This window comes from Rutilus rutilus (assembly GCF_951802725.1).
Source record: "Rutilus rutilus genome assembly, chromosome: 23".
Classification (NCBI taxonomy): domain Eukaryota; kingdom Metazoa; phylum Chordata; class Actinopteri; order Cypriniformes; family Leuciscidae; genus Rutilus; species Rutilus rutilus.
In genome coordinates this window covers 1,471,280-1,497,002 of record NC_140233.1, presented here as the reverse complement: position 1 = coordinate 1,497,002, position 25,723 = coordinate 1,471,280, and the positions used below count along the sequence as shown (strand labels likewise).

Below are 25,723 nucleotides of genomic sequence, written 5' to 3'. Positions count from 1 at the left end.
AAGATCAGTGTAATCTACTGTAAACACACAAGAGAAAGGTGTTTAATTTGATGATCTGGTACTAGAACACTTTACTGAACACCACTATTACACGCTTCATTGTTCATTAGTGTTTTAGACCTATAAGAGGACTAAACACATACAGTATAATGTCATATATAATGTCACACATGCACAAGTTTAACAGTCTTTTAAAACTCCAGCATAACATTACAGGACAACACACATATTGAAAGTAGAAACTGATTTACTGGCCGGATTGAATGAAAGATTAACACTGAATGTCAGGATGAATGTGGCCAGAATATCTGATTCTGAACATCTCCTGAAGCAGACGAAGAGATTTCACTGTCATGATGACGGTCTGGTGAATGACCAGATGAAGCTGTTGCTCAGGAGAACACCGTCACACACACACACACACACACACACACACACACACACACACACACACCAGCAGAGACAATATAGAGTTATCTAGAGCTACAGAAGCTGTGGAGCTGAACATGGGACTGTGAAATACTAAACTTTATACTTTCTGATGACCAGGGGTCTCATTTATAAAGCGTGCGTACGCACAAAACGGGTCTGGAAACGTACGTACGCCAGTTCCCACGCAAAGGTTGTGATCTATAAAAAACAAACTTGACGGGAGAATGTGCGCACCTTTAAGCAAACTTTGAGCCGTGCACATTCTGGAGACAAAGGGAATTGGCGACACCGATGGTGAGCTGGAGTTAAGTGTCTTTTTGGTCACTTTTAGACAGAAAATCTAAAGAAAATTTAACATATACAGAAAGATAATACAAATATAATTTCACTCACCAAGCCTGTCACTTGAAGCATCCATCCCTTCTTAAATGTCCGCGCCAGTGAGCACGTTGGCCGTTTAGTGAAACTGACGCAAATAACAGTTTAAATAAATAAAATAATGATTTAAACTATGTTTTACTTTAGATATAAACATTTAGATTAAATATGCCATTCAAATTAATGGAGTTAAGCACTTAAACATGAAATCATTACTGAGAAGTTACAACATTTTTATATTCAAATTCAGTCAATAGAAATATTTGTTGTGGATGCGGTGTTTTTGAACACTTTTCCTGTGGCGTGCTGTTTTAATGTTTTAACCACAGAGATAATTGCTTATCATGATAATACCAGATTGTCTGAGAAAATAGTTTCGTGCAAATAATGCCCAAGGCCTATCTGTTTCCATTAAAAATATCAATTAAAAATACAATTCGGCCAGTGGAAAAGAGTGAGAAAAACTTTCTCTGAAATGTATTTTACACTATTTGATTTATGTATTCAAAAACAAGGCAAGATATAGGCAACTACTTGATTTTTATTAATGTAATGTGTCTTGTACCGTTAAACGTTATCACGTGGATGAATAATCATATGCAAATGATATGCAGATGAGGATCTGCATAGTAAAACTAGGCGTTGTAAGCTCCATATATGGTTATTTCGGGTGGAGACGCATGTGCGCACAATCTTCCGCTAACTGGGATTTATAAAGTGAATTCTGCGCAGGTTCTGGCGTACGAACGGTTTTATAAATCCGAATATTTTTTTGCGTACGCCATTTTTGGCTTTCGGGCGCACGTACACTTTTAGTAAGGTTCCTACGCACAGTTTTATAAATGAGACCCCAGGACTCTCAGATATGAGGATCTCCCACTTATAATCATATATAGGCTTTAATATCTTTAGATATCCAGTTGTGGTTCAGAACGGGTTGGAGGTTCAGAGCTCCATCAGGACCAGAAGTGGATTGTTTGTAATGAACAGTAAACTCCTGTGATTTAAAGAGTTGAAGGTGAAGTTTCTCCTGGTGTAAAGCAGCGCTGAGTTCTTCTGCTCCTGATCTTCTTCTGCGTGAGAGAGTTTTAATGCATGGATGCCTTGAGCTTTAGCGGCCTGCAGTTACTCAGAGGCCAGATGCATGATGGGATTGAATGGACTGATCTTCACACTCATTGGTTCAGTTCAAGCACAGGTCAGACTCTTTAACTAGACTAACCTGTCAGAGAGTAATCTATCAGCCCACGTGTGTTCATGTCCATCTTCAGAAAACACACACAGACAGTAACGGTTTAGGAACAGAGAAAGAGTTTTCTTTCATGAATCACAAGCTTTATTGAAGATGATCAGATGAAAGTTTCATTTCTTGTCTTGCCTGTTGAATCGGTTTTGTGTTTGAGAGACTCTGGAGATGATCGTCTCTGGGTTTCTGTGTCTTCTGGATCTGAAAGAGGTTTTAGAGGAACTTGATCAAACCCAAAGACTCTTTACACACACAATATATCTGACTAAATGACAGTGTCAGTAACGACTGTTGAACATCTTTACAATCTACAACTGCATTATATTCAGAGTCCACAGACCCAACACTGCTGAATAACAGCAGAATATCACTATTAAATATCAGGAACTATAATACTGGAACATTAAAGTTATGTTTTGAAATACAACATTCAGATTGCATCTAATCTAAAATACAACCTTAATTTCTGACGCAAACACAGATTGAGGAAATATGGATGTTAAGTGTCTGTCCAGTTCTGAACAACTCCATTTGAGGAAAGCATTAAATTACACAAAGCCAAACAGGGAGAGATCACATGACATGAGCAATAAAACATGACTGAGAAATCTGAACTGAAAACAAGAACAAATCTAGATGGACTGATACTTATGAAAGTGGACAAAAGTAACAAAAGCTTCACTTTATTTTCCAAACAAACACTTTATCCTACAGACTGTAGAGTTTGAGATCATGTGATCACAGCCGACGGACACAAGAACCACAGCAGAGATGAGGAACAAGCAGCAAGACGTTTATTTAAAAGCAGAGGCAAATAAAGCATTAAGTTAACATTAAACATTAAGTGCATTAAAAGTACAGAACATTAAAAACAGTCTAAAACTAATTGGAACATACCATTACTAAAACTCACTGCATCAATAAAATACATAATTACACTTAAAGAGGTAACCAAAAAAAACAAAAAAAAAAACAAATAATTTTAAATGGCTAAAATGAGCTTGTGCTTCTAAAACAGGACATACAACTGAACCCCATAATATAAAAACAGTTCAAAAGAACAGTAAAAACAGTGGTGGAGGAGATGGAGGAGATGGAGTAGGAGACAGAGGAGGTGAAGGAGGCCGGAGGAGGTGAAGGAGGCCGGAGGAGGTGAAGGAGGCCGGAGGAGGTGAAGGAGGCCGGAGGAGGTGAAGGAGGCCGGAGGAGGTGAAGGAGGCCGGAGGAGGTGAAGGAGGCCGGAGGAGGTGAAGGAGGCCGGACGAGGAGACGGAGGTGAAGGAGGTCGGACGAGGAGACGGAGGAGGTGAAGGAGGCCGGAGGAGGTGAAGGAGGTCGGACGAGGAGACGGAGGAGGTGAAGGAGGCCGGACAAGGAGACGGACCTGAAAGTGAATCAGAAACTCAAGTGAATCATTTGCACAGCAGAAGATCTGAAAGTGAATCACAGGATGAGCTGAAACTCTGAACTACACACACCGTTTCTGAACTGCACACACCGTTTCTGAGCCGCTTTAGCATACAAGTCTGATGAATCAAAGAGCTCAGAGAAAAGCTTAGTGAAATTAATATTCTTAATGATAATAATCTTCATTGCGGCTCCATCTTCACCTGAGAGACAGAGACATGGATCTTCATGACGCTGAGGACAATGAGATGGTCTAAAAGGTGTGTGTGTGTGTGTGTGTGTGTGTGTGTGTGTGTGTGTGTGTGTGTGTGTGTGTGTGTGTGTGTGTGTGTGTGTGTGTGTGTGTGTGTGTGTGTGTGTGTGTGTGTGTGTGTGTGTGTGTGTGTGTGTGTGTGTGTGTGTGTGTGTGTGTGTGTGTGTTCCACTAATGTCAGTGAGTTTCTCCCCACGAGCACCTGCACCTAAACGCCACAGGAGGTCAGAAACACATTTGGTTGTTTCACGGCCGGATCTTGGACTTCTACGGACTAGTTCTCATCTCTCCTGCAGTTTCCATCTTTCTAGAGCTCCCACTTCTCCTGTTCCTGTTCCTCTCTCGGTCATCACACTCTTTCTGTGGTGTCAGTCGTTCTCTCACCCTCTCCGGCAGAGACCCTCTTCTCCTGAGCTCCTCCAGACCGATCGGGCCGCTGACTCCCTCCTGTTGCTCCTGGACCCCTCAGGGAACTCCTCGTCCCCCACCCGGACCCGGACCGTGAACCTGACAGAGAGAAAGATGAGGAAGGAGAATATAATCTTTATTCTTCGAGAGTTCGGGCCAAATACTCTTTTACTCTGACTAACTCTAGTCTTTTTAATTAACTCTAGTCTTTAACTCTAGTCTTTTACTCTATTTGTATTATTTCTAATTATTTGTATTTTTTTTTTCAGTCCAGCTCCATCTGAAGATTAAATTGAAACAAACACAAGTGAATAATTTGCACAGCAGAAGCTGAATCATATCACAGGATGAACTGAAACACACACTGTTTCTGAGCATACAAGAGTCTGCTGAATGAAAGAGCTCATAGAAAAGCTTGATGAAATTAATATTCTTAATGATGATCATAACCTTAAGTCTTTTAACGTGGGGCCCAGAAGCTGCCCAGGGTCCGGGTCCAGAAGCCTGTTTGTGTCCGGGTCCAAAAGCCCGTTGGGTTCCGTCTCCGGGAGCTACTGTAGGGTCAGGGAGCCTGTTTGTGTCTTGGGGTCCGTCTCCGGGAGCTGCAGGAATGCTGTGGACATCATAGATCAAGCTTCAGTGTGAAAAGCTACTGACAGTCAAAGTGAGTGAGTGAGCGAGCGAGTGAGCGAGTACCTGAGAGACCTCTGTGAGGAGGATGGCCACGGCTGCTTGGGCCGCCTTCTCTCTGGCCTGCTGCTTTGAGGAGCCGCTCATGGGGAGGAAGGAGCGCCCCCCAATTTCACCTGGTAGGAGAACCTGAGAGACAGAGAGACCGTGAGAAGAGTGGATGACAGGTGTGTGAAACGTGATCATGACAGTGAGGACACAATGAGATGAGGTCTAGATGTGTGTGAGAGTCAAGTCTCCTTTATTTATACAGCACATTTTACAATACAGAGTGTTTCAGAGCAGCTTTACAGAGATAACAGGAAAGTAATGCAACAAAGTTTGTTTCCAGAAGAAAATAGCGTCACAGTCCAGCTTAAGTAAGCTCAGTGATGTTTACCCCGTGAGTCAGTCCTAGGGCTCCTCGGGTCCGACTTTAGGGAAACATCGGGTCTATTGGAGACGTCCAATCGATTTCTCCGAAATAACACCACAGACACAGTGTAATCACCATGGGGAAATCTCACAGTAAAACTGGGCAAAATATTGATACACTGGTGTTTTACCAGATGAGAAGTTTATCTTTGTATAATCTTTTTACTCTTTTAATTCCTTTTATGACTATTTGTCGTTCTTCCTCTTGCTTTTATTTTGTGATTATTTTAATTCCTTCCTGTAAAGCACTTTGAATTGCCATAGTGTATAAAAGGTGCTCTATAAATACACTTGCCGAGAGTGAGAGTGAGTGTGTGTACCTCTGGGAATTGGGGGCCCGTCTGCTCTACCAGCTCCTCCTCATGAGGAGTTAACCCTGAGTTAACCCTAACCTCTGTGAATTGGGGAGCCCAGTCCGCTCCACTGATGTCAGGGTGAGCTCCTCCTCATGAGCGGCAGCGTAACACCACAGGCCAGAGAGACACTGCCGGCTGAGGCGGTCCTGCAGCCGTGGCCGTCCTCCGAGTCTCTGCTAGGATAGAGAAACTCTAGATTACATCATGTGACACACAGAAGATGAATCAGATGGGAATGAAAGCGTGTGGTTAGTAGTGTTGGGTGATATGCTCCATTTTCATATCGTCCTATCATCAGCCTGTGAGATCGGCGATACACGATATTATCGTGAGGGGGCGGGGCTTACTTATTTGGTTATTAACTTGCTTATTTACTCATTAATTTGCTTGTTTTATTACTTCATTTTTTTATATGATAATATTTTTCTATTTTGCTAAGGTGGACTCACCCATTAATAGGCTAGATCTTGTTATTTCCAGGTATAGTGAGGTGTATCTGAGTCTGACTCACAGTATTTCAGCGGGAAATTTACAGACACACATTATCCTCTCATGCCGTTACACATGCAGCATTTCGACTAGCCTACTTCTACACGAGATGAGAACACGTTTGAATCATTTCTTGGGTCAATCAATTCTTGAGTCTGTATAAGAATAATGCGTCTGTTAAAACAAACACTCTTGACAATGGATCACCTTGCAATTAAACTTTGATGTGGGGATGAAGTGTTTTTAGTCTGTTTTAAAAACATTTTGTACTTCCTAATACTAGCTTTATAATAATAATAATAAAATGCATTAATGGGAAAACGAGCCAATATTGCAGTATTGATCTCGTCAAAGGCATCTGCGATATCTCTGACTATCGTCAATACGCGATACTATCGTCTATTGGCACAACCCTAGCGGTTAGTGAACGCCTGACTCTAGTTCTGTATTAAACGGCTGAAGCGTCTCCTCTAGAAGCCATACGGGTCGCTACAGGTTTACTGCGGTGCGTCTCGTCTGTTTTACCTGGAATAACAATGGAAAACAGTCCCAGACACTGATGGCTACTAGTCGGAGTAGTTTTAGCACTAGCTGTCAGTGTCAATCATCTTTCAGAGACTAGATTACAATAACTGATGACAGATTACAAATGAATAAAATATCATCTGAAGGGGACCGTTGACCATTATGGTCACTGTTTCTGTGGTGTCAGTCGTTCCCTCACCCTCTCCAGCAGCGACCCTCTTCTCCTCAGCTCCTCCAGAGCTTTTAGAGCCGCTGCCGCCCTCTTATTGCTCCCGGACCCCTCTGGGAACTCCTCCTGCCCGACTCGGACCCGTGCTGTGAAAGGTGGAGGAAGGAGGAGAGTAGAGGGTAGGTGGAGGTGGAGGAGGAGGAGTGGAGGAAGGGAGGAAGGAGATGGAGGGAAGGTCAGGGAGACTAGAGGGAAAGGACAAGTGGAGAAAGCAGAGGAGAATGAAAGCTGGAGGAAGGAGATGGAGGGAAGGTGGAGGAGAGTTAAGGGGAAAGGAGGAAGGAGATGGAGGGAAGGTGGAGGAGCGTTGTGGGAAAGATGGAGGAAGGAGATGGAGGGAAGGTGGAGGAGCGTTAAGGGGAAAGATGGAGGAGCGTTAAGGGGAAAGATGGAGGAAGGAGATGGAGGAATGAGATGGAGGGAAGGTGGAGGAGCGTTGTGGGAAAGATGGAGGAAGGAGATGGAGGGAAGGTGGAGGAGCGTTAAGGGGAAAGATGGAGGAAGGAGATGGAGGGAAGGTGGAGGAGCGTTAAGGGGAAAGATGGAGGAAGGAGATGGAGGGAAGGTGGAGGAGCGTTGTGGGAAAGATGGAGGAAGGAGATGGAGGGAAGGTGGAGGAGCGTTGAGGGAAAGATTGAGGAAGGAGATGAGGGAAGGTGGAGGAGAGTTAAGGGGAAAGATGGAGGAAGGAGATGGAGGGAAGGTGGAGGAGTGTTGAGGGAAAGATTGAAGGAGATGAGGGAAGCGTGGAGGACAGCGTGGAGGACAGCGTGGAGGACAGCGTGGAGGACAGCGTGGAGGACAGCGTGGAGGACAGCGTGGAGGACAGCGTGGAGGACAGCGTGGAGGACAGCGTGGAGGACAGCGTGGAGGACAGCGTGGAGGACAGCGTGGAGGACAGCGTGGAGGACAGCGTGGAGGACAGCGTGGAGGACAGCGTGGAGGACAGCGTGGAGGACAGCGTGGAGGACAGCGTGGAGGACAGCGTGGAGGACAGCGTGGAGGACTGTGAAAACAAAAACGAGAAAACTAATGATGCTATGACAGACCGCACATCGACTCTGAATGACAACACATCTAATCAATACTAAAAGACTAGAGATGCCATGCTAACACTAGCAATGCAGTCGAGAGCCTCATCACTAGTGTTACCGGTTCAAGACTCTCAGTACTGATGATCAACAGGTTACAGGAGTAAACTCACAGAAACAGCAGCGGCTGAGAGAGTTCGTCACTGGATGTGTGACCTGGGAGAGTGGTCTGGGCTGGCCTTCGCTAATGAAGGCGACCTCTAACCCCTTCCTCTGGCCGTACTGGAAAATAGGAGACGGGGTGATCCATTTTTGTTTTTTTTGAATCTTCTGTTCATGTTCGTCCACGTTTCTTTTATGCATTTACTGGCGGCTAACAAACAAAGGTTGTAGGTAAATTACAGTATTAAACTCACAGAAACAGCAGATGTTGAGAGTTCGTCACTGGATGCGTGACCTGAGCGTGTGAGGTGGTCCAGTTTGGCCATCATCAGTGAAGAACACTTCTGCTGGCCATGAGTGTAAACGGCTGATGCTGCGCTCCTTTCTTCCATTTTGATGTTCGTCCACAAGGCGGGAGTGCGAAGGCTTGAGGACAAAGATGGAGAAAGGGTGATGTAGAGGAGGCTGTAGAGGAGGCTGGAGTATAGGAGTCTCAGATGGTGCTGGTGGACGACTGTGAAAACAAGAGAGAAATTATCCTATGCTATGACAGACCGCACATCGACTCTGAATGACAACACAACACACATCTAATCAATACTAAAGACTAGAGATGCCATGCTAACACTAGTAATGCAGTCGAGAGCCTCAACACTAGTGTTACAGGTTCAAGACTCTCAGTGTGTCACTAGATGTGTGTTACCTGTGCACGTGCTTCACTAGATGCGTGTGTGTTACCTGTGCGCGTGCTTCACTAGATGTGTGTTACCTGGGCGCGTGCTTCACTAGATGTGTGTTACCTGGGCGCGTGCTTCACTAGATGGTGTGTGTGTTACCTGTGCTTCACTAGATGGTGTGTGTGTTACCTGTGCTTCACTAGATGGTGTGTGTGTTACCTGTGCTTCACTAGATGGTGTGTGTGTGTTACCTGTGCTTCACTAGATGGTGTGTGTGTGTTACCTGTGCTTCACTAGATGGTGTGTGTGTTACCTGTGCTTCACTAGATGGTGTGTGTGTTACCTGTGCTTCACTAGATGGTGTGTGTGTGTGTTACCTGTGCTTCACTAGATGGTGTGTGTGTTACCTGTGCTTCACTAGATGGTGTGTGTGTTACCTGTGCTTCACTAGATGGTGTGTGTGTGTTACCTGTGCTTCACTAGATGGTGTGTGTGTGTTACCTGTGCTTCACTAGATGGTGTGTGTGTGTTACCTGTGCTTCACTAGATGGTGTGTCTGTTACCTGTGCTTCACTAGATGGTGTGTGTGTTACCTGGGCGCGCGCTTCACTAGATGTGTGTTACCTGGGCGCGTGCTTCACTAGATGGTGTGTGTGTTACCTGTGCTTCACTAGATGGTGTGTGTTACCTGGGCGCGCGCTTCACTAGATGTGTGTTACCTGTGCGCGCGCTTCACTAGATGTGTGTTACCTGGGCGCGTGCTTCACTAGATGGTGTGTGTGTTACCTGTGCTTCACTAGATGGTGTGTGTGTTACCTGTGCTTCACTAGATGGTGTGTGTGTTACCTGTGCTTCACTAGATGGTGTGTGTGTTACCTGTGCTTCACTAGATGGTGTGTGTGTGTGTGTGTGTGTTACCTGTGCTTCACTAGATGGTGTGTGTGTTACCTGTGCTTCACTAGATGGTGTGTGTGTGTTACCTGTGCTTCACTAGATGGTGTGTGTGTGTGTGTGTGTTACCTGTGCTTCACTAGATGGTGTGTGTGTTACCTGTGCTTCACTAGATGGTGTGTGTGTTACCTGTGCTTCACTAGATGGTGTGTGTGTGTTACCTGTGCTTCACTAGATGGTGTGTGTGTGTGTGTGTGTTACCTGTGCTTCACTAGATGGTGTGTGTGTGTTACCTGTGCTTCACTAGATGTGTGTGTGTTACCTGTGCTTCACTAGATGGTGTGTGTGTTACCTGTGCTTCACTAGATGGTGTGTGTGTTACCTGTGCTTCACTAGATGGTGTGTCTGTTACCTGTGCTTCACTAGATGGTGTGTGTGTTACCTGTGCTTCACTAGATGTGTGTGTGTGTTACCTGTGCTTCACTAGATGTGTGTGTGTGTTACCTGTGCTTCACTAGATGTGTGTGTGTGTTACCTGTGCTTCACTAGATGTGTGTGTGTGTTACCTGTGCTTCACTAGATGTGTGTGTGTGTTACCTGTGCTTCACTAGATGTGTGTGTGTGTTACCTGTGCTTCACTAGATGTGTGTGTGTGTGTTACCTGTGCTTCACTAGATGTGTGTGTGTGTTACCTGTGCTTCACTAGATGTGTGTGTGTGTTACCTGTGCTTCACTAGATGTGTGTGTGTTACCTGTGCTTCACTAGATGTGTGTGTGTGTTACCTGTGCTTCACTAGATGTGTGTGTGTGTTACCTGTGCTTCACTAGATGTGTGTGTGTGTTACCTGTGCTTCACTAGATGTGTGTGTGTGTTACCTGTGCTTCACTAGATGTGTGTGTGTGTTACCTGTGCTTCACTAGATGTGTGTGTGTGTTACCTGTGCTTCACTAGATGTGTGTGTGTGTTACCTGTGCTTCACTAGATGTGTGTGTGTGTTACCTGTGCTTCACTAGATGTGTGTGTGTGTTACCTGTGCTTCACTAGATGTGTGTGTGTGTGTTACCTGTGCTTCACTAGATGTGTGTGTGTGTGTGTGTTACCTGTGCTTCACTAGATGTGTGTGTGTGTGTGTGTTACCTGTGCTTCACTAGATGTGTGTGTGTGTGTTACCTGTGCTTCACTAGATGTGTGTGTGTGTTACCTGTGCTTCACTAGATGTGTGTGTGTGTTACCTGTGCTTCACTAGATGTGTGTGTGTGTTACCTGTGCTTCACTAGATGTGTGTGTGTGTTACCTGTGCTTCACTAGATGTGTGTGTGTGTTACCTGTGCTTCACTAGATGTGTGTGTGTGTTACCTGTGCTTCACTAGATGTGTGTGTGTTACCTGTGCTTCACTAGATGTGTGTGTGTTACCTGTGCTTCACTAGATGTGTGTGTGTTACCTGTGCTTCACTAGATGTGTGTGTGTTACCTGTGCTTCACTAGATGTGTGTGTGTTACCTGTGCTTCACTAGATGTGTGTGTGTTACCTGTGCTTCACTAGATGTGTGTGTGTTACCTGTGCTTCACTAGATGTGTGTGTGTTACCTGTGCTTCACTAGATGTGTGTGTGTTACCTGTGCTTCACTAGATGTGTGTGTGTTACCTGTGCTTCACTAGATGTGTGTGTGTTACCTGTGCTTCACTAGATGTGTGTGTGTTACCTGTGCTTCACTAGATGTGTGTGTGTTACCTGTGCTTCACTAGATGTGTGTGTGTTACCTGTGCTTCACTAGATGTGTGTGTGTTACCTGTGCTTCACTAGATGTGTGTGTGTTACCTGTGCTTCACTAGATGTGTGTGTGTTACCTGTGCTTCACTAGATGTGTGTGTGTTACCTGTGCTTCACTAGATGTGTGTGTGTTACCTGTGCTTCACTAGATGTGTGTGTGTTACCTGTGCTTCACTAGATGTGTGTGTGTTACCTGTGCTTCACTAGATGTGTGTGTGTTACCTGTGCTTCACTAGATGTGTGTGTGTTACCTGTGCTTCACTAGATGTGTGTGTGTTACCTGTGCTTCACTAGATGTGTGTGTGTTACCTGTGCTTCACTAGATGTGTGTGTGTTACCTGTGCTTCACTAGATGTGTGTGTGTTACCTGTGCTTCACTAGATGTGTGTGTGTTACCTGTGCTTCACTAGATGTGTGTGTGTTACCTGTGCTTCACTAGATGTGTGTGTGTTACCTGTGCTTCACTAGATGTGTGTGTGTTACCTGTGCTTCACTAGATGTGTGTGTGTTACCTGTGCTTCACTAGATGTGTGTGTGTTACCTGTGCTTCACTAGATGTGTGTGTGTTACCTGTGCTTCACTAGATGTGTGTGTGTTACCTGTGCTTCACTAGATGTGTGTGTGTTACCTGTGCTTCACTAGATGTGTGTGTGTTACCTGTGCTTCACTAGATGTGTGTGTGTTACCTGTGCTTCACTAGATGTGTGTGTGTTACCTGTGCTTCACTAGATGTGTGTGTGTTACCTGTGCTTCACTAGATGTGTGTGTGTTACCTGTGCTTCACTAGATGTGTGTGTGTTACCTGTGCTTCACTAGATGTGTGTGTGTTACCTGTGCTTCACTAGATGTGTGTGTGTTACCTGTGCTTCACTAGATGTGTGTGTGTTACCTGTGCTTCACTAGATGTGTGTGTGTTACCTGTGCTTCACTAGATGTGTGTGTGTTACCTGTGCTTCACTAGATGTGTGTGTGTTACCTGTGCTTCACTAGATGTGTGTGTGTTACCTGTGCTTCACTAGATGTGTGTGTGTTACCTGTGCTTCACTAGATGTGTGTGTGTTACCTGTGCTTCACTAGATGTGTGTGTGTTACCTGTGCTTCACTAGATGTGTGTGTGTTACCTGTGCTTCACTAGATGTGTGTGTGTTACCTGTGCTTCACTAGATGTGTGTGTGTTACCTGTGCTTCACTAGATGTGTGTGTGTTACCTGTGCTTCACTAGATGTGTGTGTGCTACCTGTGCTTCACTAGATGTGTGTGTGCTACCTGTGCTTCACTAGATGTGTGTGTGCTACCTGTGCTTCACTAGATGTGTGTGTGCTACCTGTGCTTCACTAGATGTGTGTGCTACCTGTGCTTCACTAGATGTGTGTGCTACCTGTGCTTCACTAGATGTGTGTGCTACCTGTGCTTCACTAGATGTGTGTGTTACCTGTGCTTCACTAGATGTGTGTGTGTGTGTGTGTGTGTGTGTGTTACCTGTGCTTCACTAGATGTGTGTGTGTGTGTGTTACCTGTGCTTCACTAGATGTGTGTGTTACCTGTGCTTCACTAGATGTGTGTGTGTTACCTGTGCTTCACTAGATGTGTGTGTGTTACCTGTGCTTCACTAGATGTGTGTGTGTTACCTGTGCTTCACTAGATGTGTGTGTTACCTGTGCTTCACTAGATGTGTGTGTGTGTGTGTGTTACCTGTGCTTCACTAGATGTGTGTTACCTGTGCTTCACTAGATGTGTGTTACCTGTGCTTCACTAGATGTGTGTGTGTGTGTGTGTGTTACCTGTGCTTCACTAGATGTGTGTGTGTGTGTGTGTGTTACCTGTGCTTCACTAGATGTGTGTGTTACCTGTGCTTCACTAGATGTGTGTGTTACCTGTGCTTCACTAGATGTGTGTGTTACCTGTGCTTCACTAGATGTGTGTGTGTGTGTGTTACCTGTGCTTCACTAGATGTGTGTGTGTGTGTGTTACCTGTGCTTCACTAGATGTGTGTGTGTTACCTGTGCTTCACTAGATGTGTGTGTGTTACCTGTGCTTCACTAGATGTGTGTGTGTTACCTGTGCTTCACTAGATGTGTGTGTGTTACCTGTGCTTCACTAGATGTGTGTGTGTTACCTGTGCTTCACTAGATGTGTGTGTTACCTGTGCTTCACTAGATGTGTGTGTTACCTGTGCTTCACTAGATGTGTGTGTGTGTGTGTTACCTGTGCTTCACTAGATGTGTGTGTGTGTGTGTGTGTTACCTGTGCTTCACTAGATGTGTGTGTGTGTGTGTGTGTGTGTTACCTGTGCTTCACTAGATGTGTGTGTGTGTGTGTTACCTGTGCTTCACTAGATGTGTGTGTTACCTGTGCTTCACTAGATGTGTGTGTGTTACCTGTGCTTCACTAGATGTGTGTGTGTTACCTGTGCTTCACTAGATGTGTGTGTGTTACCTGTGCTTCACTAGATGTGTGTGTGTTACCTGTGCTTCACTAGATGTGTGTGTGCTACCTGTGCTTCACTAGATGTGTGTGTGCTACCTGTGCTTCACTAGATGTGTGTGTGCTACCTGTGCTTCACTAGATGTGTGTGCTACCTGTGCTTCACTAGATGTGTGTGCTACCTGTGCTTCACTAGATGTGTGTGCTACCTGTGCTTCACTAGATGTGTGTGCTACCTGTGCTTCACTAGATGTGTGTGTGTGTGTGTGTGTGTGTTACCTGTGCTTCACTAGATGTGTGTGTGTGTGTGTGTTACCTGTGCTTCACTAGATGTGTGTGTTACCTGTGCTTCACTAGATGTGTGTGTGTTACCTGTGCTTCACTAGATGTGTGTGTGTTACCTGTGCTTCACTAGATGTGTGTGTGTTACCTGTGCTTCACTAGATGTGTGTGTTACCTGTGCTTCACTAGATGTGTGTTACCTGTGCTTCACTAGATGTGTGTGTTACCTGTGCTTCACTAGATGTGTGTGTTACCTGTGCTTCACTAGATGTGTGTGTGTGTGTGTGTTACCTGTGCTTCACTAGATGTGTGTGTGTGTGTGTGTGTGTGTGTTACCTGTGCTTCACTAGATGTGTGTGTGTGTGTGTTACCTGTGCTTCACTAGATGTGTGTGTTACTTGTGCTTCACTAGATGTGTGTGTGTTACCTGTGCTTCACTAGATGTGTGTGTGTTACCTGTGCTTCACTAGATGTGTGTGTGTTACCTGTGCTTCACTAGATGTGTGTGTTACCTGTGCTTCACTAGATGTGTGTGTGTTACCTGTGCTTCACTAGATGTGTGTGTGTTACCTGTGCTTCACTAGATGTGTGTGTGTTACCTGTGCTTCACTAGATGTGTGTGTTACCTGTGCTTCACTAGATGTGTGTGTTACCTGTGCTTCACTAGATGTGTGTGTTACCTGTGCTTCACTAGATGTGTGTGTTACCTGTGCTTCACTAGATGTGTGTGTGTGTGTGTGTGTTACCTGTGCTTCACTAGATGTGTGTTACCTGTGCTTCACTAGATGTGTGTTACCTGTGCTTCACTAGATGTGTGTGTGTGTGTGTGTGTGTTACCTGTGCTTCACTAGATGTGTGTGTTACCTGTGCTTCACTAGATGTGTGTGTTACCTGTGCTTCACTAGATGTGTGTGTTACCTGTGCTTCACTAGATGTGTGTGTTACCTGTGCTTCACTAGATGTGTGTGTTACCTGTGCTTCACTAGATGTGTGTGTGTGTGTGTTACCTGTGCTTCACTAGATGTGTGTGTGTTACCTGTGCTTCACTAGATGTGTGTGTGTGTGTGTTACCTGTGCTTCACTAGATGTGTGTGTGTTACCTGTGCTTCACTAGATGTGTGTGTGTTACCTGTGCTTCACTAGATGTGTGTGTGTGTGTGTGTGTGTTACCTGTGCTTCACTAGATGTGTGTGTGTGTGTGTGTGTGTGTTACCTGTGCTTCACTAGATGTGTGTGTGTGTGTGTGTGTGTTACCTGTGCTTCACTAGATGTGTGTGTGTGTGTGTGTGTGTGTTACCTGTGCTTCACTAGATGTGTGTGTGTGTGTGTGTGTGTTACCTGTGCTTCACTAGATGTGTGTGTGTGTGTGTGTGTGTGTTACCTGTGCTTCACTAGATGTGTGTGTGTGTGTGTTACCTGTGCTTCACTAGATGTGTGTGTGTTACCTGTGCTTCACTAGATGTGTGTGTTACCTGTGCTTCACTAGATGTGTGTGTGTGTGTGTGTGTTACCTGTGCTTCACTAGATGTGTGTGTGTGTGTGTGTGTTACCTGTGCTTCACTAGATGTGTGTGTGTGTGTGTGTGTGTTACCTGTGCTTCACTAGATGTGTGTGTGTGTGTGTGTGTGTTACCTGTGCTTCACTAGATGTGTGTGTGTGTGTGTTACCTGTGCTTCACTAGATGTGTGTGTGTTACCTGTGCTTCACTAGATGTGTGTGTGTTACCTGTGCTTCACTAGATGTGTGTGTGTTACCTGTGCTTCACTAGATGTGTGTGTTACCTGTGCTTCACTAGATGTGTGTGTGTGTGTGTGTGTTACCTGTGCTTCACTAGATGTGTGTGTGTGTGTGTTACCTGTGCTTCACTAGATGTGTGTGTGTTACCTGTGCTTCACTAGATGTGTGTGTGTGTGTGTGTTACCTGTGCTTCACTAGATGTGTGTGTGTGTGTGTTACCTGTGCTTCACTAGATGTGTGTGTGTTACCTGTGCTTCACTAGATGTGTGTGTGTGTGTGTGTGTGTTACCTGTGCTTCACTAGATGTGTGTGTGTGTGTGTGTGTGTGTGTGTTACCTGTGCTTCACTAGATGTGTGTGTGTGTGTGTGTGTGTTACCTGTGCTTCACTAGATGTGTGTGTGTGTGTGTGTGTTACCTGTGCTTCACTAGATGTGTGTGTGTGTGTGTTACCTGTGCTTCACTAGATGTGTGTGTGTTACCTGTGCTTCACTAGATGTGTGTGTTAGCTGTGCTTCACTAGATGTGTGTGTGTGTGTGTGTGTTACCTGTGCTTCACTAGATGTGTGTGTGTGTGTGTGTGTGTTACCTGTGCTTCACTAGATGTGTGTGTGTGTGTGTGTGTGTTACCTGTGCTTCACTAGATGTGTGTGTGTGTGTGTTACCTGTGCTTCACTAGATGTGTGTGTGTTACCTGTGCTTCACTAGATGTGTGTGTGTTACCTGTGCTTCACTAGATGTGTGTGTGTTACCTGTGCTTCACTAGATGTGTGTGTGTTACCTGTGCTTCACTAGATGTGTGTGTTACCTGTGCTTCACTAGATGTGTGTGTGTGTGTGTGTGTTACCTGTGCTTCACTAGATGTGTGTGTGTGTGTGTGTGTGTGTGTTACCTGTGCTTCACTAGGTGTGTGTGTGTTACCTGTGCTTCACTAGATGTGTGTTACCTGTGCTTCACTAGATGTGTGTGTGTTACCTGTGCTTCACTAGATGTGTGTGTTACCTGTGCTTCACTAGATGTGTGTGTTACCTGTGCTTCACTAGATGTGTGTGTGTGTGTGTTACCTGTGCTTCACTAGATGTGTGTGTTACCTGTGCTTCACTAGATGTGTGTGTGTGTGTGTTACCTGTGCTTCACTAGATGTGTGTGTGTTACCTGTGCTTCACTAGATGTGTGTGTGTTACCTGTGCTTCACTAGATGTGTGTGTGTTACCTGTGCTTCACTAGATGTGTGTGTGTTACCTGTGCTTCACTAGATGTGTGTGTTACCTGTGCTTCACTAGATGTGTGTGTGTTACCTGTGCTTCACTAGGTGTGTGTGTGTTACCTGTGCTTCACTAGATGTGTGTGTGTGTGTTACCTGTGCTTCACTAGATGTGTGTGTGTGTGTTACCTGTGCTTCACTAGATGTGTGTGTGTGTGTGTTACCTGTGCTTCACTAGATGTGTGTGTTACCTGTGCTTCACTAGATGTGTGTGTGTGTGTGTGTTACCTGTGCTTCACTAGATGTGTGTGTGTGTGTGTGTGTGTGTGTGTGTGTGTGTGTGTTACCTGTGCTTCACTAGGTGTGTGTGTGTTACCTGTGCTTCACTAGATGTGTGTTACCTGTGCTTCACTAGATGTGTGTGTGTTACCTGTGCTTCACTAGATGTGTGTGTGTGTGTTACCTGTGCTTCACTAGATGTGTGTGTGTGTGTTACCTGTGCTTCACTAGATGTGTGTGTTACCTGTGCTTCACTAGATGTGTGTGTGTGTGTGTTACCTGTGCTTCACTAGATGTGTGTGTGTTACCTGTGCTTCACTAGATGTGTGTGTGTGTGTTACCTGTGCTTCACTAGATGTGTGTGTGTGTGTGTTACCTGTGCTTCACTAGATGTGTGTGTTACCTGTGCTTCACTAGATGTGTGTGTGTGTGTGTTACCTGTGCTTCACTAGATGTGTGTGTGTTACCTGTGCTTCACTAGATGTGTGTGTGTTACCTGTGCTTCACTAGATGTGTGTGTGTTACCTGTGCTTCACTAGATGTGTGTGTGTTACCTGTGCTTCACTAGATGTGTGTGTGTGTGTGTTACCTGTGCTTCACTAGATGTGTGTGTGTTACCTGTGCTTCACTAGATGTGTGTGTGTTACCTGTGCTTCACTAGATGTGTGTGTGTTACCTGTGCTTCACTAGATGTGTGTGTGTTACCTGTGCTTCACTAGATGTGTGTGTGTTACCTGTGCTTCACTAGATGTGTGTGTGTTACCTGTGCTTCACTAGATGTGTGTGTGTTACCTGTGCTTCACTAGATGTGTGTGTGTTACCTGTGCTTCACTAGATGTGTGTGTGTTACCTGTGCTTCACTAGATGTGTGTGTGTTACCTGTGCTTCACTAGATGTGTGTGTGTTACCTGTGCTTCACTAGATGTGTGTGTGTTACCTGTGCTTCACTAGATGTGTGTGTGTTACCTGTGCTTCACTAGATGTGTGTGTGTTACCTGTGCTTCACTAGATGTGAGTGTGCTACCTGTGCTTCACTAGATGTGTGTGTGTTACCTGTGCTTCACTAGATGGTGTGTGTTACCTGGGTGTGTGCTTCACTAGATGTGTGTGTTACCTAGGCGCGTGCTTCACTAGATGTGTGTGTTACCTGGGCGCGTGCTTCACTAGATGTGTGTGTTACCTGTGCTTCACTAGATGTGTGTGTGTTACCTGTGCTTCACTAGATGTGAGTGTGTTACCTGTGCTTCACTAGATGGTGTGTGTGTTACCTGTGCTTCACTAGATGGTGTGTGTGTTACCTGTGCTTCACTAGATGGTGTGTGTGTTACCTGTGCTTCACTAGATGGTGTGTGTGTTACCTGTGCTTCACTAGATGGTGTGTGTGTTACCTGTGCTTCACTAGATGGTGTGTGTGTTACCTGTGCTTCACTAGATGGTGTGTGTGTTACCTGTGCTTCACTAGATGGTGTGTGTTACCTGGGCGTGTGCTTCACTAGATGTGTGTGTTACCTGGGCGCTAATGAAAACCTCCTGTCCCGTCTTCTGTCCGCACTGGTGAATTGATGAAATCCTCTGATGTTGTTCTCCGCATTTCTTCTTTTATGCCTTTACTGGCGGTGGCAAATAAACGAAGGTTCTAGAGCAGGAGTTATTTATTTCTAAATAATATTAAAAAAACACAACAACAATACATAAATAAGAGCTCCAAAGAACAGCACACAAGTACACAAAAACAAATTAAATTAGCATAAAACAACAAACAGAAACAATAGCTAAAATATCAGCGTTAAACTAAACAACTCCCAATCATGGTTTCATACAATTCACTTCAAAATGCTTATGTATGCAAATTGAGTGTTGAATTTCAGTTTAATTTATTACATTATTATTTGCCAGAACCAGTACTTTAAAAATTAATATTTTATTTAGTAATGTCTTTCAGAAGAACCAGTGCATATTTCTTTTGCTGCCTAGAGTCAAATATAGATATTGCATATATTCTTAAATTGAATGATAATATGATTATGAATAAACTCACAGAAGTAAGAAGTCAGAGACTGAAGTAAGAACAGGAGTTGCTCTGAGTTTCTGCAGCAGAATTGAGACCCTGCTGTACTGTACTGAGATCAGCTTTATCTGCTTCCGTCACACCTTCAGCATACACACGACATCACTCAGAAACCTGGAATAAACCACAGCAGAAACACAGAAATATTAGCGTTCCCATTATAAATGACCATAGCTAATGCTAGGAGGAATGAGCACACTCTGATATCAGAGTAATCGTCGATCAACAGCAGTGTACAATACATTACAGCAATCTGTGTTATAAAGGGAATCAGACATTTATGATGAGCACTGAGACTCTAACAGAGAGGAAGATGAGGAAGAGTTTCACCAGGACAGAGACTCACCTGAACGACAGCCATTCTCCAGCTGTAACTCCTCCAGATCTTCTTATATAAGATCAAACCTCTGTCTCTGCCGTTGGAGAAAGAGGATCCTCAACGAGCGTCAGCTGTGTCTCATTATGTCTCATTAACCAATCACATTACAGCTCGGACTGGCTTTACTGGGATCATAAGAGTGTGTAAGAGTGGAGAAACGCTGGACTGGCTTTACTGGGATCATAAGAGTGTGTAAGAGTGGAGAAACGCTGGACTGGCTTTACTGGGATCATAAGAGTGTGTAAGAGTGGAGAAACGCTGGACTGGCTTTACTGGGATCATAAGAGTGTGTAAAGAGAAACGCTGGACTCGGACGGTGAGCTTCAGGGACTGACGGCTGTCCTGAGCGTGTAGAAATATGCAGATTGTTCTGGAGTTTCTGCTGGATTTAATGCCTAAATCATATCGTTTACACATTGGACTCTTTGCAGTTGTTCTGTGTGTTTAATATTGCAGTTTGAACGCTTTCATTGCGAATAGACTGTGTTTCTAAAACAGCTCAAAGTTTCAATAGTATCAGTCACTCTCACCCTAGAAATGAAACACTGTCTGTCTATTTCATATACAATAATTTAACTATATTTCCTTACAACAATATTTTAATATCTGATAGAAAATCGAAAAAGTTCTCAGGAAAGGTTTTCAAAACTATTCAGTTCTATTCCTCATCTATATGTATATATATTCCAAACCCATATTAAATGTGTTCCTTGTGTCTATATATATCAGTTTGGTGTGTGTGTGTAGTGTGTAATTCTGCAGCTCTTCTGTCTGAGGAATAAACTGAATGTGATTTCAGTGGAAGAGAAACACTGACATTTGCAGCTGAGACACACACTCTCTCTCTCTCTCTCTCTCTCTCTCTCTCTCTCTCTCTCTCTCTCTCTCTCTCTCTCTCTCTCTCTCTCTCTCTCTCTCTCTCTCTCTCTCTCACACACACACACACACACTCTCTCTCTCTCTCTCTCTCTCTCTCTCTCACACACACACTCTATCTCTCTCACACACTGTTGTGTAAAACATGCAATTTGTTATTTTATGAGTACTAGATTCCTTAAGGGGAATCTTTATATAAAGGAAAACCATTATTATTGGTTTATATGAAAGACACGGAGACATGTTTTTATTTGAAAATGTTTTATTGAAGTATTACAGTACTGAAATGACTAATAGGTGTCTTGTGTTTTGATCATTTATTAAAGGAAGTAATAAGCTAGGTAGAGATGATGCTATGTATTAGAAAGCATATATAGAGAGAAATAAAAGAAAAAGTATTACCTGGTTGTTGTATTCTAGACCAAGAAGAGAAGACGGTGGAGAGCCCGAGCTCGTAAGAGGAAAACAAGGCAAAGGAAGGTGTCTTTTATGGAAGTAGTTACAGTTACTGAAGGAGTTGACAATTGTTCCAGACCTGGGATTGGATAAATTGTCCATATGCGATTGAATATGTAATGAAGGGGTGTGATGTAATGAATTATAAAAAGTACAGTGAGACATATGAGAGGCACATCTAATTTTCATCAGCAATGTTTGCTTGCCTGGAAACTCTGTTTCATCCACAATTTTTCACCTCATAAAATGATTATTTGGAATAATGAATTGATCACAATTAATAAGAAATCTATATTTTACCCTAGATGGTTTGAAAAAGGTATTCATAATATTATTTCCTTATTTGACTGTTCTGGTTCAATTTTGACTTTTGACCAATTTCTGTCCCACTATTGCTTCCCAGTGCCCTTCAAGGAATTCAATTTACTGATTAAGGCTATAAGGACTAACACAAACATTTAAATGCCATCTCTCTTATGGTTTACCAACCAGTAGTCCGACACAACTTTTACTTAATGGAATTAATATACTTGATAAAAAATGTGACAACAAACATATCCGTCAAATATTTGAGCTTAAACACAGAATTTCACCGAGGGGCAAGTTCTACTGGGCATCTCTACTTAATGATATCCAGTGGAGGGAAGCATGGCTTTTACCTTATAAGTACTGCATCTCAAACAAGGTAAAGGAGGTACATTTCAAGATTCTTCATAAGATTTACCCTACCAACACGAGTAAAGCTAAATATATTGATATAAGCCCTAAGTGTTCCTTTTGTGAGAGTGTGGATGAAACATTGTTGCATCTTTTCGTTGAATGTGGAAAAACCAAATTGTTTCTCTATGGTCTGAATAATTTTCTTTTTGAAAAATGAAAAAATCCTTATTCCCTCACAGCCAAAGATATCATCATTGGTTATGAGAATTCGGATAAATCATTTGAATACATGGTTAACTTTTTTATTTTACAAGCAAAATTCTTTATTCACAAACAAAAATGGCAAAAAAAGCTGCCTTGCTTCAAAAGCTTTAAGTTAGAGATTGATTCACTTCTTCAGTCACTTAGGATTGTACGAGATAACAAGAAGAATGACAGACTTTTATGTATAATCAGCAACATTATGACAGATTGATATATTCCTCTCTAAATGTGTTTTTTATTATTATTATTATTATTTTTATTATTATTTTTATTTTTTTTGTGTTTTCTCAACGTCTATTTGTATACAGCAATCTATATACTATCTGTATTGTTTTTTTTGTATCTGTGCATTTATAAAAACAAACAAAAAAAAAAAAAAAAAAACATATGAGAGGCAGAGGCTGTGAGGGAAGACGGCCTCTCCCTTGTTTGATGATCCAAGCCTGACACCTGCTGGCGAAGCTTGTGAACTGACAACTCTTGAACTTTACTTTGATTATTCTTATTATATGTAAAACAATTATTATTGTAAAAATAAACTACAAATAATTGATATAAAAAGAACCAACTTGCCACACGTCTCTGCTTTATGAAAGAGTCGAACTGAACTAAACCACGGAGAAGTCTTTCTTCTAAGTTATGAGTATGGACATTCAAATACTTATTATTTAGAATGAATTTGACTTACTTTACCTGAGAATAAATAAAATAAGGTAGAAGGTGTTTACACCATAAAACAACACACACACACACACACACACACACACACACTCACACACTCTATCTCTCTCTCTCTCTCTCTCTCTCTCTCTCTCTCACACACACACACACACACACACACACACACACACACACACACACACTCTCTCTCTCACTCACACACACACTCACACACACACACACACTCTCTCTCTCTCTCTCTCTCTCTCTCTCACACACACACACACACACACACACACTCTCTCTCTCTCTCTCACTCACACGCACACTCAATCACACCGATCCTCAAACTTCACAGAAAATACTGGATCAGTTTCTGCTGGGAACACACGCTATACAGCAGAAGAGCTTCAATCAGTCTGAATCATTATTTAGTTTATTCATTTATTAGTTAAAGCCACATCGGCAGAAAAGGTTATAAAGGTAACAAACTAAGAGTAAATTACACACACTTTTACAGCTACAATTTTCCCAGAAGAAATCGTTTTAGAAATGTCCATTAATGATTTGTGATTAAACTAGGGTTAGACTAAAGTCCCTCCATCATTATGTGATCATTTCTAGAATTATGAACAGGATATTCTGGCAAACACCATCCAAGTGTAATAACAGATCAGACCAGTTATATTTCTGAAGTCTAAGATTAAAGTCACATAAGCATTCTCAACAGTTATCACAAAAGTCAAAGCACATTTGTGTACATTTTTGAAGCAAGAGTACAAAACTAAAACTAACTTTACAGTGCTATATCTGTTTGACATACATGTGTGGATTATATTGTAAATACGAAATAGTGAATTTGAGCATTTATATTCTGAAAAGTTGAATTGTGATTAACTAAACTCAGTTTTGCTTGAGTGAACGCTACTCACATTTCCTTCAGAACATGTACAAATCTAGTCTGATGTTCTGAAATTAATCATTTTGATATTTTAGTAAGTTTTGGTGTTATGTCTTAACATATTCATGGGTTTGCTATATACTGTATAATTTAGGAGTTTTTAGAATTATGGATGAGAGCTGTAGATATGAGACATCTAATCGGATGAGCACAGAATAGTAAAATCAGGATGAGAGAGGGATACAACACAAACAAGCAGACCTGGTAAAATGAGCAAGATAAATCTCAATTGTTTCATATTTATATTTTACATGTTGTGTCTGTTAATACTGTGAACATTTATCTAAAACATTTAAAAGGTAATTTTTTCATGTAAAACACAAATCAAGCATTAGACTATCACACACAGAGACTGAGAGATGTATAGTAAGTTATTTCTGCTGAGATCTGAGTGTTGTCACTTGTTGAAAACAACCTTTAAAAACCACACAGAGTAATGCCACTCACCCCAGTTTCTCCAGTTTACACTGAGGATCTTCCAGTATATGTGAAAGCTGCTTCACTCCTGAGTCTCTAAAGTAATTCTCACTCAGGTCCAGCTCTCTCAGATGAGACGGGTTTGATCTCAGAGCTGAACTCAGATCAGCACAACCTCGGTTACTGATATAACAAGATCTTATCCTGTGAGTGTGAAGAAAACACATTACATGACATCTAGAAAAATGTATGGGAAAAACTACTATTACTAAAGATTATAGTACTTCCAGTCTTTACTGAAACAAATATATGAAATAAAGCCAGTAACACTCACTCCAGTTTCTCCAGTTTACACTGAGGATGTTCCAGTAGAGCTGAAAGCTGCGTAATTCCTGAATCTGTAATGACATTCTTACTCAGGTCCAGCTCTCTCAGATGAGACGGGTTTGATCTCAGAGCTGAACTCAGATTAGCACAACCTCCATCCCAGATATTACAAGATCTCAACCTGTGAAACAAGGTCCAAGACACAGGGAAATCCAAGGAGACAAGCAGAAGATCAAAACCAACACACAGGGAACCAGGATAACGCTCAGTATTGCAGTGACATTAAACAAGACTTTGCTATTAATGACTGAGTGGACAGGGTTTAAACAGGCAAACATAAATGAGGTGGCAGTAATCAGAACATGAGTCCAGGCAGTGGATTATGGGAAGTGTAGTTCATGATGGGAAAGCACTACAGGAGACAGCAGGAGTGCCCTCTGGTGGCTATCCTGGGTGTAACACTTTCAGACATTACTAAAACAAATATATGAAATAAAGCCAGTGACACTCACCCCAGTTTCTCCAGTTTACACTGAGGATCTGCCAGTAGAGCTGAAAGCTGCTTCATTCCTTGATCTGTAATGACATTCCCACTCAGGTCCAGCTCTCTCAGAGACGGGTTTGATCTCAGAGCTGAACTCAGATCAGCACAACCTCCATCCCAGATACCACAAGATCTCAACCTGTGAGTGCGAAGAAAACACATTAAATACTGATGTCTAGAAAAGTTTAGGGAAAAAGGTAACACTTTACAATAAGGTTTCATTAGTTAACTATATTAGTTAATAAACACAAACATAGTCCAGTCATTTTATGAAAAAAGGTTTAACAAATTGCAACAGAAGCAAACTCAAATAATTTTGTATCCTCAATATGTCCTGAGTAAGGAAAAATGTCCAGAAGAATCCCATTAGGGGAAAGTTTTGAAAACTGTTTCTGGGGATTCACTTTTTATTTTGCCTACCTTTTATCTTCTGCATTCTCCTTACCATTGTCTCCTGTTCTTCCCTCAGACTCGTCCCCCAGAAACAGTCCCACAGACCCAGCCCCAAACCCCATCACTGCAATAATAATTAATAAAGGCTGGTTTCTAAAGTACTTCCTGCCTCTATGTATTAATGCTCATGGGTATCTTAAATGGGTTCCATTCAGACATTAACATAAAGTATTTTACTGTTATGTGTCAAAAAGATTCAACAAGACATTTTCCCCTGGCTATACCCAATGTTTAGATCTGTTGTGGTATTTATGCAAATTAGCACATACATAATTAGATTATGCACCATTTGTCCATGTTAACAAACAATAAAAAAAAAACTTGTAATACATTTTTTGTTTATCTTGATGTAAGTAATCAACTCAGTAATTTT

General features: G+C 42.8%; 1 protein-coding gene across 1 annotated transcript; it reads right to left on the bottom strand.

The window, feature by feature from the left end:
- Nucleotides 1-2,489: 2,489 nt before the first annotated feature.
- Nucleotides 2,490-18,857, bottom strand: LOC311283515 (uncharacterized protein). Its single transcript, XM_084397977.1, has 9 exons — nucleotides 18,795-18,857; nucleotides 8,275-8,446; nucleotides 8,032-8,140; nucleotides 6,798-6,913; nucleotides 5,194-5,757; nucleotides 4,821-4,943; nucleotides 4,575-4,737; nucleotides 4,101-4,223; nucleotides 2,490-3,440 (listed from the first exon to the last, which is right to left on the bottom strand). The coding sequence occupies exons 2-5, from the start codon at nucleotides 8,410-8,412 to the stop codon at nucleotides 5,599-5,601; spliced, it is 522 nt and encodes a 173-aa protein (XP_084254103.1). The 5' UTR covers nucleotides 8,413-8,446; nucleotides 18,795-18,857; the 3' UTR covers nucleotides 2,490-3,440; nucleotides 4,101-4,223; nucleotides 4,575-4,737; nucleotides 4,821-4,943; nucleotides 5,194-5,598.
- Nucleotides 18,858-25,723: the final 6,866 nt, after the last annotated feature.

What these genes read in the sequence shown, in the direction of transcription:
- LOC311283515 (XM_084397977.1), bottom strand. Translation starts at nt 8,412, where the DNA reads ATGGAAGAAAGGAGCGCAGCATCAGCCGTTTACACTCATGGCCAGCAG. An exon ending in TCTCAGCCGCTGCTGTTTCT is followed by an intron (nt 6,914 to 8,031) that starts GTGAGTTTACTC and finishes CACCTTTCACAG; the next exon opens with CACGGGTCCGAGTCGGGCAG. An exon ending in GAGGGTCGCTGCTGGAGAGG is followed by an intron (nt 5,758 to 6,797) that starts GTGAGGGAACGA and finishes CTATCCTAGCAG; the next exon opens with AGACTCGGAGGACGGCCACG.